This window comes from Cotesia typhae, unplaced genomic scaffold (assembly GCF_013202065.1).
Source record: "Cotesia typhae breed Kobodo isofemale line unplaced genomic scaffold, CoteBio_Ctyphae contig_44, whole genome shotgun sequence".
NCBI lineage: Eukaryota > Metazoa > Arthropoda > Insecta > Hymenoptera > Braconidae > Cotesia > Cotesia typhae.
The window spans coordinates 2,188,994-2,202,095 of NW_027423753.1; the positions used below are offsets into that span (position 1 = coordinate 2,188,994).

At 31.7% G+C, this 13,102-nt stretch overlaps 3 protein-coding genes across 4 annotated transcripts in view; 2 read left to right on the forward strand and 1 right to left on the reverse strand.

Moving 5' to 3' along the window:
- The window catches only part of LOC141528525 (LIM domain only protein 3), a 71,504-nt gene that overhangs the window by 3,055 nt on the left and 55,347 nt on the right, over window positions 1-13,102 (reverse strand). Inside the window, exon 5 of one of the 2 annotated variants that reach the window (XM_074244612.1) lies at window positions 11,563-11,698. In XM_074244612.1, coding sequence (XP_074100713.1) covers window positions 11,563-11,698 — 136 coding nt within the window. Of the gene's footprint in view, window positions 1-11,541; window positions 11,699-13,102 lie in introns of both variants that reach the window. The other variant, XM_074244611.1, reaches the window with a different exon arrangement.
- On the forward strand, window positions 434-2,421 carry LOC141528522 (uncharacterized). The gene is made up of 6 exons (XM_074244608.1): window positions 434-619; window positions 924-1,102; window positions 1,184-1,440; window positions 1,573-1,796; window positions 1,872-1,974; window positions 2,051-2,421. Exons 1-6 carry the CDS (start codon window positions 484-486, stop codon window positions 2,364-2,366), a joined length of 1,215 nt encoding a protein of 404 aa, XP_074100709.1. The 5' UTR covers window positions 434-483; the 3' UTR covers window positions 2,367-2,421.
- Window positions 2,900-4,975, forward strand: LOC141528523 (uncharacterized). Its single transcript, XM_074244609.1, has 6 exons — window positions 2,900-3,083; window positions 3,386-3,564; window positions 3,646-3,893; window positions 4,062-4,285; window positions 4,376-4,478; window positions 4,565-4,975. Exons 1-6 carry the CDS (start codon window positions 2,948-2,950, stop codon window positions 4,881-4,883), a joined length of 1,209 nt encoding a protein of 402 aa, XP_074100710.1. The 5' UTR covers window positions 2,900-2,947; the 3' UTR covers window positions 4,884-4,975.

The following is a 13,102-nucleotide window of genomic DNA, read 5'->3' on the forward strand; positions in this document are numbered from 1 at the left end:
CTTAGAAATTATCAAGAAGATATATTTCTTTTGGTAATTAAATACTTGTAAAACCCATTATCTTTTGAAAAAATCTATTTAATTGACTATCAGCGTACAAAAATTATTTTGCAATGCGTAATATATTATTTTGTTAAAAATAAAGTAAAATATAAATCAGGTTACTGTCTTACGGAAAATTTTAAACGCATAAAAAGTCATTAAAGTTGATATTAAAAAATTGCAGAAAGTGTTTGAGAACCAATTGCATTTTTAGCTGGAGTTTATTTATCACTTCGTTGATAATTATACCATTGAATTACGTCAATCACCACTTGAAAATTTACCCGTGTAATCTTTATGTATTGTAGCCTTCAAAATATCGCGTTGATAATAAACAGTATGATAAACTGTAAAAATTTTCATACGTAGATCACTTTTTCTTCTGCAGTGCTAGCCTAAAGTTTGTAAAAAAAAATTTAGATCTTGAGTTCAAAAGTAATAATGAATTTTCATAATTCGTTTTCTACCTTGGTATGGATGTTTATCATCGTAAAATTAAACATATCATTTGTAGCATCAAAAATAGTTCCATTGCAAAAAGGAGACGGGAGAGATTGGCGTGAAACTGGGGATAATGGTAAACTTCTTAAAGAAAATTTATGATTAAAAAATGTTATATTTTTTCTATTATATTTTTACGCTGAAAAAAAAAATCTCAACTTGAATCGAGAGAAAAATTCTTGAAGCAAAAAAATAATTTTGAAGATTTTCATTGTCTCGAGTCAAGACAAAAAATTTTTGAATTAAGCAAAATTTACTTATAGCTAAAAAATAGTTTTTAAGTTTAAAAATTTTTCTACTCAAATTTTTCAAAATTCTTTTCTTGATTAAGATTAATTTTTTTTCCATATAATTATGATTTTTTTTTCTAATTTTCAAAGCAAATATTGCGAAAATCAATAGTTTTCACACGATAATAATTGATGAAGAAAAATTGAGCTTAAGTCATTATTGCACTGGAAAATGCGAGACTCTTACTAGCTACGGTGAATTCGGTGCAATGAATTTCAAATATCCAAATGATTGTCGTGGGATGCTCGTTCGTTGCTGGTTTTACGAAGTAATTTAACTCAAATTTAATTTTTAAATTGTATTCTCGACGATTAAATAATGAATTAAATTTTTTTAATTCATAAATTAGGAAACTCAAAAACGTAAAGATGCCCAAAGTAATTACGACAGCGTTGTCTATTACGATGCTCTCACAGCGTTGATGAGCCATGGTTTATCAAATACAAAAGTTGTAGATGCAGTTAAGAATAAACTTGACCACATTGGAAATTTATGTAAATGTTTATGCTATCGTTTTTATGATCCTGATCCTTTCAATCCTGAAGACAAACGAGAAAAATTGCTTGAAAATCTTTGTTTGGATCCCGTTTCAGCAGATAAAGATCAGTAAGTAGTCGTAAACACCAATATATTAAAGGATTGCATGGGTTTCACGGTTTTTTCAATTAAAAAAAAAAAAAATTGTTTCCTCAAAAAGAGCTCTACTACAGACAGTGTGTAATCAATATTTTTTTCCAGTGTCGTAACTGGCGTTAGATTTAAGAGATATGGTGACATGATCTTCTTGGAACTTCAACAAGCGAAACTAGTTAACAATAGAATTGTCACAATGCCACAGTGGAAAACTTCGGGATATTGTCAAAATAGCAAATCTCTTGCTAGTGAATCTTTGTGGGGCTTAAAGAAAAGTTTCAATATTATTGCAGAAGATTTAGTTTTGTCAGAAGATGCTGTTGTAACGGGTCAGTTGCTTTTTTTTTTTAGAAAATTGATAATTGATTGTCTGAAATAAATAAATTGTTTAATGGGTAAGACAGGCGTCACACTTGGTGAGTCATTGCGCGGAAGATACATCAATACAAATGGAAATTTTGATCAGAACAGAGAGGAATTCACTAAAGCTACTCAATGTGTTACTAAGTAATTATTATACCGACAATTGTTTACATGTAATGTAATTTTTATGAGTTTAATTAATGATTGCCTTTTTTATCAGTTGTCCAGACGATTCGAATGTACTATGTAAGATGGACAAGCGGCCATCTTTTCGTGATGCAGATTCTAGTGACGAAAATCCACGTGTGTCTACTGCTACGCAAGATAATTACGAACGCAGTGAGTCATGCAAGACTCGGATATTTTTCCGACATACTTCTGCTACTGAGAATGAAATGCGAGACATTGTTCCATACATTGATTTACAAGAAGTTGTTACCACGCCCCCTGAACCAATTCGGGGAGTTGGTTGGTATCTTCGCGGGTTTCCTGGATACGGAGGATTTCTTGCTCTTAAGATTTTTAAAAAAGTGTAAAAATAAAAAATTTATTTTACCTTATTTTCAATAAATTTTATTCGTTTCAATCAAAGTTGTCTAATCAATTCATTTTATATATGCTTTAGTTAATTAAACTTAGAAATTATCAAGAAGATATATTTTTTTTTGGTAATTAAATACTTGCAAAACCCATTATCTTTTGAAAACATCTATTTAATTAACTATCAGCGTACAAAAATTATTTTGCAATGCGCAATATATTATTTTGTTAAAAATAAAGTAAAATATAAATCAGGTTACTGTCTTAGGGAAAATTTTAAACGCATAAAAAGTCATTAAAGTTAATGTTAAAAAATTGCAGAAAGTGTTTGAGAATCAATTGCATTTTTAGCTTGATTTTATTTATCACTTCGTTGATAATTACACCATTAAATTAAGTCAATCACGACTTGAAAATTTACACGTGTAATCTTTATGTATTGTAGCCTTGAAAATATCAAGTTGATAATAAACAGTATTATAAAATGTAAAAATTTTCATACGTAGATCACTTTTTCTTCTACAGTGCTAACCTAAAGTTTGTAAAAAAAATTTTGATCCTGAGTTCAAAAGTAATAATGAATTTTCATAATTCGTTTTCTACCTTGGTATGGATTTTTATCATCGTAAAATTAAATGTATCATTTGTAGCATCAAAAATAGTTCCATTGCAAAAAGGAGACGCGAGAGATTGGCGTGAAACTGGAGATGATGGTAAGCTTCTTGAAGAAAATTTATGATTAAAAAATCTTATATTCTTTCCATTATGTTTCTACGCTGAAAAAAAATTCTCAACTTGAATCGAGAGAAAAATTCTTGAAGCAAAAAAATAATTTTGAAGATTTTCATTGTCTCGAGTCAAGACAAAAAATTTTTGAATCAAGCAAAATTTACTTAAGCTAAAAAATAGTTTTTAAGTTTAAAAATTTTTCTACTCAAATTTTTCAAAATTCTTTTCTTGATTAAGATTAATTTTTTTTCCGTATAATTATGATTTTTTTTTCTAATTTTCAAAGCAAATCTTGCGAAATTCAATAATTATTACTCGATAACAATTGATGAAGAACAATTGAACTCAAATCATTATTCGACTGGAAAATGCAATGGTCTTACTAGCTATGCTGAATCCGTCGCAAGGACATTCGAGTACCCAAATCAATGTCGTGGAAAGCTCCTCCATTGCTGGCTTTTTGAAGTAAGTATACTCAAATTCAATTTTAAAATTGTATTTTCGATGATTAAATAATGAATTAAATTTTTTTAATACATAAATTAGGAAACTCAAAAACGTAAAGATGCCCAACATGAATATGACCATTATGTTTGGACCGATAATTACATAGGTGCGATGATAGGTCACTCAAGAAGTAGTAGAGATACAAATGAAGCTAAGATTAAACTTGACCACACTGGAAATACGTGCAAATGCTTATGTAATCGTCTTGATGATTCTAATTCTAATGATGAACGAGGCAAATTGGTTGATTCTATTTGTTTGGATCCCGTTTTAGCAGATAATGATCAGTAAGTGATCATAATTGTAACAAACAATCATACATTTTTCCTTGCTTCGATTCTAATTTAATCATATAATTTTTTTTAATTTATAACACATAGTATTAAATTTAACTCCTGATTTAATAGATATAAAGTAAAATTATGATATTAATATTTAGTTATTTTAACTTTCAGTGTTGTAACTGGCGTTAGATTTAATAGACATGATAATGTGATTTACTTGGAACTTCAACAAGCTAAACTCAAAAACTATCCAACTGTTTCGAAACCGGAGTGGAAAATTTCATACAATTGTAAGGAAAAAAAATACATTGATGATTTTACCTCTTCAAAATTAAACGAAGTTTTCAGCATTGTAGCAGAAGATTTTGTTCTCTCCGAAAATGTTGTTGTTACAGGTAAATTTTTACTTATACAGAAAATAAAATTTGATTAAAATGAAAAATTTTTTTGCATTGTAAAATGTTAATAATTAATGTGTACAACAGGTGTGACATTAGGTGAGTCATTACGCGGAAGATACATCAATAGCAATGGGAATTTTGATACAAGAAGAGACGAATTTGAAAGCGTCTCTAAATATATCGATTAGTAATTATAATATTTATTAATGAAAATTTATAATTTTATCAACTAATTATTTTAGATCTGGTTTTATTCTCAAAATACTTTTTCAGTTGTGCAGGGTTCGGTCATCGAATGACGTGTCTAATTCTTGAGGGTCTGAATTTTCATAATTACAGCCGAAGTGATGTAAATCCCCGAGTGCCTACCGCCACTAAAGATAATTACGAACGCAGTGAGCCATGCAAAAGTCGGATATTTTTCCGACAGACTTCTGCAACTGAGAATGACATGCAAGCCATTGTTCCATACATTGATTTACAAGAAATTGTAACCGACCCACCAGAACCAATTCATGGAGTTGGTTGGTACCTTCGCGGTTTTCCTGGATATGGCGGATTTCTTGCGCTCAAAATTTTCAAAAAAGTGTAAAAACTTTACTGTTCTATTTTTTCAATGATCGATGAAAATATCTTGTTTTTTCAAACAAAATTTAATAAATAAATTTCGTCGACTAAAAAAAATCAGCCATCGCATTATTGTCGCACCTATCCCGATATTTTTATTCAAATTTTAAGCGCTCAAAAATTAAAAACAGATTTTTTTTATAAGTTTAATTTCAGAATCGAGTATGATGAAAGCGTAATTGTCGAAAGCAAAGCAACTGAAGATTAAAAATTTCCAGCATAATTATGCAGCGATGCAATGTGATGATTACCGTCGGTGTTATTTAGTGTCAGCTGTAATTCGATGGAAACAAAAAGTTAAAAGTACAACAAGTATCTCAACTCGGGGCGGCAGCTCGGCTCAGAATTAGTTTGTGCGCTGTAAAAGGGGGAGGGATATGTATCTGCAGAGTGTGTACTTGGAGGCGAGCTTCCGAAGGGATATTTATGTGGAGCAAAAGCTGCCGGCTAGGTGAAGCGTGAGAAGAAAGAACTGAGAATTGTGGAGATGCGAGCCGTCGAAAAGTTTAAACTCCTCCGGTTTCTCAACCTCTAAAGTCTCCTCTCTTTCTCCTCGATCTTGTGCTCTTCAGGACTCGTTGCCCCGAGTCTCCCTCCCAAGCTTGGCTTACACGGGCAAGGTGTTAAATTAAACAAGCTTAAAATTTGCAATCGGCCCCTCGCCTCTTACTCGGCACTCACTTTTCCAAAGTTTAGCCTTTTTTCTCAAATATTCACTCCCGATTATCTCGTCTGCCGAAAACCAAACAAATTTCAAAACTAAATTATTAATTCCCCGTTGAATTTTATTTACTCTTTTCTCCAGCGATTAAAAATGGTAATAAAAAATCATAAATCAGTGGGTCGTAACTCTTTCCTGGGAATTGTAGATAAAAGTAAAATAAGTCATAGTCTTAATTTACTCCTTACGAGTCGTTGGCTGTGTAGTTCTTCTCGAGATTTCTTAATTACCTACAGCCCGAGATACTGAACCGAAAAGGTACCACAGTATTCCGTTCAGAATACGCATTTATACACAGAAGGTGGAGTCGAACTACCCGAGCAAACTAAAAAGGGTTGTCTGGAGCTTCGGGTATACATAAAAGTCCAACAACCAGGTTTTTAAACGCCATGAATAAGGGAGCAAGAGATTTACGGATTCTTCCACCCGAGCACGATTAACTGCCACGGGTTTCTGTCATTTTTATCACTATTATTTACAGTCCAAGTCTAATTACGCCTCCCGATCCGCGACTCAGTCCGATAGTGCTTTTCCCTTGGCAAATAAAATTCAATGCAATTCATTCGAGTTATTTTTATTTATATTAATCTAAATTATTAAGAGAATAAGAAAAATTAACAAATGACTTTGTATCTTTTAAACTATTGACATTTTTTTGGATATAAGCTCATCTTGACATTACACTCATCAAGACCTTTCGTTTGAGTACCCACATCGATTTTTCATATATTTATATATTTTATATATATATATATATATATATATATATATATATATATATATATATATATATGTATATATGAAAAAAATATAAAAATGTATGTGGGTACTCAAATGAAAGCTCTTGATGAGTGTAACATCGAGATGAGCTTATATCTTTAAAAATTTCAATAGTTAAGAAAGTACAGTGCAATTTAACAAAATTAAGGAAAATTTTTTATTTTATTAAATCCATTTTCTTCCCACTAAATAATTAATAAAATATAAAATAAAACATTACGGATGATCCCTCGACTAAGTAAGACATTAATCGGTGCTATATATCTCCTCAGAGCTTCAATAGCGGCACGATAATCCGTGTATTATATCTAATATAATATATCTAATATGTAATCCCCAGTGTAGCAGTGAATCGCGTGTCATTTGTCAGTTGATCTCCCGATCCCTAGCCGGGGCTCTGGGAACCTTCCAGGTGTGAGCATTTATTTTATTTCTCCAGAGCTTACACTTGCTCGCGTTAAAATTAGCGCCTCTGCTCCCCGTACAGTAAGTTACCGGCGTAATAGATGTGTCCAGAAAAAATGTGCTCGTTTGTAGAAAAACAAACTGAGAGAGTTCGTGCTGTTTCGGAAGATTAACTCCCTGGGCTAACGATCCTCTGGGGTGAACGCTTTTGTCCTTCGAGAAGTTTCCTTATTTTTTGTCTTTGCAGTTTGTTCGATCTACAGCAGAGTTCACAAAAGCTCATGATGGGCAATTAACCCTCACTCGGTAATCTTGCCTATTGATTAACGACGAACTGCGGACTCATCATCCTAATAACCACGCCGTGAATTGTGATATCAATGTGATCTATGATGTATGATGTATTGTTGTATTAATGTAGATTATGTATGCACAGGGAGAGAATTTAATTATAAATTAATGAATTTATTCATTCGAAATAATTTTTTTTTTTTTTTTTATTAAATAAAATTAATATTTTATAAATATTTATTGACTATTAATAAATATTTTTTTTCAAAGTTTTTTTCTGACTTAAATTTATAACATAAAAAAAAATTTTTTTTCTTGAATCAACAATCAATAATTCTTGAAGTGAAATAAAATTATTTTTTAATTTGAATAGAAAAATTCTTAAACTAAGAAATTCTTCTTGGTTTAAGTAAATTTTACTCGATTTAAAAATTTTTCGTCTTGATTCAAGACAACGAAATTATTTTCTTGATTCAAGAAGTTTTCTCTCAAATAAATATTTTGTAAAATAAAATTAGATAGCTGTAATTAATATAAATAATTGTAAATAAAATGATAAATAAAATAATAAGATACTTTATTAGAGACTCAGGTGACGTGTGTAGACTATGGTGTACGTATACATATATGTGGGTGGGTCGTGGAGGTATATAGACGGTAATAATCGGTATAAAAGTGGAAACGGAGACTGAAACTTTGAGTTTGAAAACAAAACTCATAATCTCACGTAAGCTCGCAAGCTGGACTTTCCCATGCGAGGTTCACTTCCTAACACGGCCTTATACTTGGGACCCCTCACACCCCCGATTACTTACCCTCAGTTAGTACATTCTCTCCGCTAAATGTGCGCTGTATAGTATATAGTATATAGTGCTACCCAGTATATTAAGTTCATACACTCGGTAGCTTAGTCCGAGGCTTATGTGAAATTTAGCCATGCATCTAGGCTAATAATAAAGCTTGTTACGCGGAAGAGCCACGCAAACTCATGATGCACTTTTCGGGGTGACGAGCTATATTGTTATTATCAGGATTATTCGGCTTACGAGTTTAATAAGTTTGTTTTTTAACAAACAATTTTTTTTTTTTTTTTTTTTTTTGTGATGTTAAATATAATTGAGGATTATTAAAGGTACTGCCAGGTAATAAGGAATATTTTTTTTTTTTTTAAACAATTTTATTTTAAACAATTTTAGGTAATTTTGAAATGATGAACAAAAAGTTGATAAGCAGGCTTAAAAATATAAAACTAATAATATTAATATAGATAATGAAGATGCAGATGTAGGTAAAGTTATTTTAAACTTTTCAATTTGTATTTTATGATGAAGACAGTATCGCAAAATACTCGGCAAAACTACCCTCATAGTAATTGTGTAGCAGTGTTCATTCAAGGGTAACTCGACTCACGAGCATTGATCCTCTTAAATTCCCATGTAGCTCCTTCCTTAGCATTAGCATATTATCTCGTTCCCGTCACCAACCCTTAACGTTTTCCAGCCAGCCCACGGCCCGTCCTGTTCCTCTCTTTTCCTCCCCCGACGGAGCTTTCGAGTAAGAGGACTTTGCAGACACTTGAGAGTTTGTTTTAAAACTCAGATAATCGTTTCGAGCCTTATCCCTCTCTCCCCTTACCGCTCTCTTACTTCTTGCTGCTCCCTTTCCCAGGGGTGACATTAGATCCAAATAAAAGTCTTGTCCAATTATTTAACAAAACTACTTGGCTAAATTTTCTACTGAAATTTATTTATATATTTCAAAATTATTATTATTATCATTTTTTCAAAATTAAATGATAGTAATAATAATAATAAAAAAATTTTTTTTAACTATTGCATTATCTATATTATTAAGAGAATAAGAAAAATTTTGTGTCCAGGATAATCATATGGATAAAATCGTTATTTTTTTTTTGGTGAAATTCAGTGTTATTGCAAAGTTTGTATCTTGTGAATTATTGATATTTTTAAGAATATAAGCTCATCCCGATGTTACACTCATCAAGAGCTTTCATTTGAGTACCCACATCAATTTTTCATATATTTATATATTTTATATATATGTATATATGAAAAATATATGAAAAATTGATGTGGGTACTCAAATGAAAGCTCTTGATGAGTGTAACATCGGGATGAGCTTATATTTTTAAAAACGTCAATATTTAAAAAATTACAGTGCAGTTTAACAAAATTTATTTTTTAATAAAACAAAATTTTATTAATTTATAGTTTATAATTCACTGCAGTCACACAGTGACTGCAAGATTACTAGTTATAGTTAAAAAAAAAAATAATAATAATAAATTTTTTGGAAATTAAAATTTTGCATACAATTAAGAAAAATAAGAGGAACAAAACCCTTTATTTAAATCTTTTTAGGCATAAGCTATGATTATTCAAATCCCGTCAATATAAACGTCTTAACGTCTGAATTAGTGAATCACTTATATGAGGATAATTGATCGAGGGGCTTGAATAAAATAGCAGACTCGAGAGGAAGACTTGTGAAGGAACTCTATGGAACATGGAATATAGAATAGAGCTGGCTGGACACCTTGAATGGCCTTGACACTCGCATTCAAATGCTCCAACTGCCTGCTTACTCGGATACCCCCTATATCCACGGGGAGAACTGCCGAGTATCGCGAGAACGAGACAAGAGACAAGAGACGTCAAGTGGGATCCATCAGAGCTTAAGGGTAATAGATGCTCCGACATTAGCATCCCACCCCCGATTATACCGGTATTAACCGTTGACACGTCGTCGTAGTCGGTTCTACACTCACCCCCCCTTCCCCCTCTTGTCTACCATTCACGACACGTGTTGTTTGAAACAAAAAATTATCTAATACATAAAACATAAAATAATGATAATAAATCATTGTAATTTTTTTTTTATTTTAAATCGGGACGAAAATCAAAGGCGTTAAAGTTCTTTAACGCCTTCACCGCCAAGTGCCAGACTAAGACTAAGATGTTCGATTTTAGTTTCTCATTCGGGACCCCCATCCCCGTAGACGAGAACGAGGAGCTAAGCCGGACTGAGGAGAAATAAAATAAAAAGAAAGCGAGAAATACTTGAGGATAGAGATCCTTAAAAGAGGGTAGTTTTTCTGATTGCCTGTGAACAGGCAGCTGTCCCAATCTTTTACCAAGATAATTGTTACTGTAACTGCACTCAGACAAATTTATTCACCACGGATAAAAAATACTAGAAGAAATATTTATTTTACGCTGTACCAAAAAATAATCATTTTGCAACAAATTAAGTCGATAAAGAAGTATAATTTGCGTTGAATGTTTTCTCAATTAATTAAATAATTTTAAAAGTTAGTGCTGCAATTTTTTTTTTTAACAACCTCCAATTAAAATAAATTTATAGCGAATAATAATTTAACTGAAAAAATTACTACAGTGAGAAACCGGGATTTGCATATTATAAGTACACGTTACCGAGTTTAGATATCATCACCTCGTTATTCTGTGCATATAATACGATTCGTGATGAAAGCGCCTTTACCCACTAGTATACAGTCACCAACTCCCTCGAGTAAATCCACAGGCGATTGCCCTCGTATATGTTTCTAGATCACGCACCAATTCCAGCTATTTCATCATCGTTTATTTAGTATTCGTAAATTTTTAAATATCAATTTTTTTTTTTTTTTTTCATTAAAAATTGCATTTATAAATTTGAAATTAGTATCAGTCCCAGGATTAAATTTGGGGATTTTGTGGAAATTTTTACCGGCGTTTTTACAGTAAATCTTTAATTTAATTAAGTATAAAAATTTTTGAGCCAAATAAAATTTATTTAAATCTTTGCTCAGGAATTTTTCAATGACTTAAAATCATTAAATTGTTCAAAATGATTTTCTGAATATAAGAATTTTTGAAAATAAAAAAATGATCAAGTTAATTTTTAATCAGCGCAATTATTAAAAATTTTAAGTGAAAAAGATCAATTTCGATCAGACACAATCAAGAATAGATTAATTTAACTAAACAAGACAGCCTTGTTTGTCCAATAGACACCTAACCCTCTATTCATCTTCAGCGTAGGATTTTTCGGGCCAAAGAAAGACAACAGACAGGGGATAGGACCTGAGAAGCAACTTTGAGAAGATGATGCTGAGGCATGCGAGGCTCGTCTTAATTAATAAGGACACGCGATATCGTAGGTAAGGATCCAGGATAGGACGGAGAGGATTTAAGATTTAAGAGACTGGATCTCTGGCGAAGGCACACAACAAACTAGTCCTTTGTTGTCAAGAGGGTCAGGCTCTAGCCCCGGGGCTTCCTCGAGACGTCTCACCCTCGAGCTTTCGTCACATTCTGCTCATCTCATCATCTTATGGCGAAATTCTCCGGTTGGGTGTTTGTTTTTGTAAGGGAATCTGCCTGTGAGCTGGGGGCTAGCTCACCTGTGGCTGGAGATGCGTTACCTGGCGCTTGATGTGCGCCAATGTCGCCGTTGGCGGTGGGTGTAAGGCCATGTTCGCGAAGACTAGTCGCTCCTCGTAGTCGTACTCGCACAGGATTTTGTTCTCGCACAGGTAGAAACGGTCACCCACGCAGAATCTGAAAATTTATATATTATTTAATATTTTAATTAAATTTATAAGAATTAAATTGATAAATATTTCCCAACTTTTATTAATTGAATTTATTTGTAATTAATAAATTCGTGGGGCGAAATTCTTTTTTTTTAATAATTTAAATTCATTGTTTATTTTTTTTTTCTATAAATAAATATTAAAATTTTTTTGATGTTGCTGAAAAAAATATGATACTTTCATATATAATTTTTTTTGGCTTGAAATACCCATATGTGGTGACATATAACTTGATATACCCATAAATAGGCTTATATAACCAGAAGTGTTAAAAAATTCCGACAGGTGGCGCATAGTCGCTAAATTCTCTCATTATAAGAGAGTTTTAGAACTTAAATTGTAAAATAAAAATAATTTTTTGGATAGAAAATATTTAATGTTTGTTTTATAAATATTTTTACCGAAAAAATTTAAATAGAATCAAATTATAATTAAATAAAACAGGAATTATTATTAAATTTATTACTGTTAGAGTTGTTATTTATTAAATTTTCCAAAACTCATTTTATTTTGGTCTCATCATAAATAAGCATCTCTAAATCGAGATAACAAAACCCAGCCACATTTTCTGATGAATTCCGACTTGATCACAGCATTTGATCCCAAGTATGAGATTGGAAAAAAGAGAGAAAATAAAAATAATGAAAGGCTCAGAAAAAATGAAATAAGAAATAGAAGAAAAGTTGACGATTGGAGAAATCGAGGAAATGGTGAAACAAGATGCGAATCGAGTGGAAATTTGCATTTAAAACGCTCGAGTTCTCCTGGAATAGAGTGGAAGAGATTCTCAGCCCTAGCCCCTACACTACTTGTTGTTTTATATACACATAAGACAATACATAGTACAAGTACATCTGTATATATGTGTATTCAACTTTTTATTCTTATTTTCTCTTGGGATTATTTTCCCGCAATTTCCTTGACAGAGCGGAACGGAAAGCGGTCTTAAACGGAATTAGCACGGTTTGCTGCTCCGCCCATCTTTAGGTTAGCTTCCGACAAATATAGGGAGAGAATTGCTCCAAAAACGATCAACACTCAACCCACTAAATACAACTGCTACTTTCAGTAGTAGATTATACGGCCTAACAATCCCGACAAAATATATTACTGCTATTAACTCTCACTCCTCATATTTTTTTCCGTATTTCCAAAAAAAAAAAAAAAAAATAAATAAATAGATTGCTCGAAAATATACAAGTATGCTCAATCATTTATAACAAGTGGTAATGAAAAATTAAACACACTAATTAAGAGGGACTCTACTTTAAAAATAAAAAAAAAATCGACCTTTTTTTTCAAACAGTCTCTAGTTTTTTTTTTTATCTCAAGCAGGGGCTGACATCCTTACAGATTAAGTATCTTATTT

What these genes read in the sequence shown, in the direction of transcription:
- LOC141528522 (XM_074244608.1), top strand. Translation starts at nt 484, where the DNA reads ATGAATTTTCATAATTCGTTTTCTACCTTGGTATGGATGTTTATCATC. An exon ending in GCGTGAAACTGGGGATAATG is followed by an intron (nt 620 to 923) that starts GTAAACTTCTTA and finishes TAATTTTCAAAG; the next exon opens with CAAATATTGCGAAAATCAAT. An exon ending in TTCGTTGCTGGTTTTACGAA is followed by an intron (nt 1,103 to 1,183) that starts GTAATTTAACTC and finishes TTCATAAATTAG; the next exon opens with GAAACTCAAAAACGTAAAGA.
- LOC141528523 (XM_074244609.1), top strand. Translation starts at nt 2,948, where the DNA reads ATGAATTTTCATAATTCGTTTTCTACCTTGGTATGGATTTTTATCATC. An exon ending in CGAAAATGTTGTTGTTACAG is followed by an intron (nt 4,286 to 4,375) that starts GTAAATTTTTAC and finishes TGTGTACAACAG; the next exon opens with GTGTGACATTAGGTGAGTCA. An exon ending in GTCTCTAAATATATCGATTA is followed by an intron (nt 4,479 to 4,564) that starts GTAATTATAATA and finishes ATACTTTTTCAG; the next exon opens with TTGTGCAGGGTTCGGTCATC.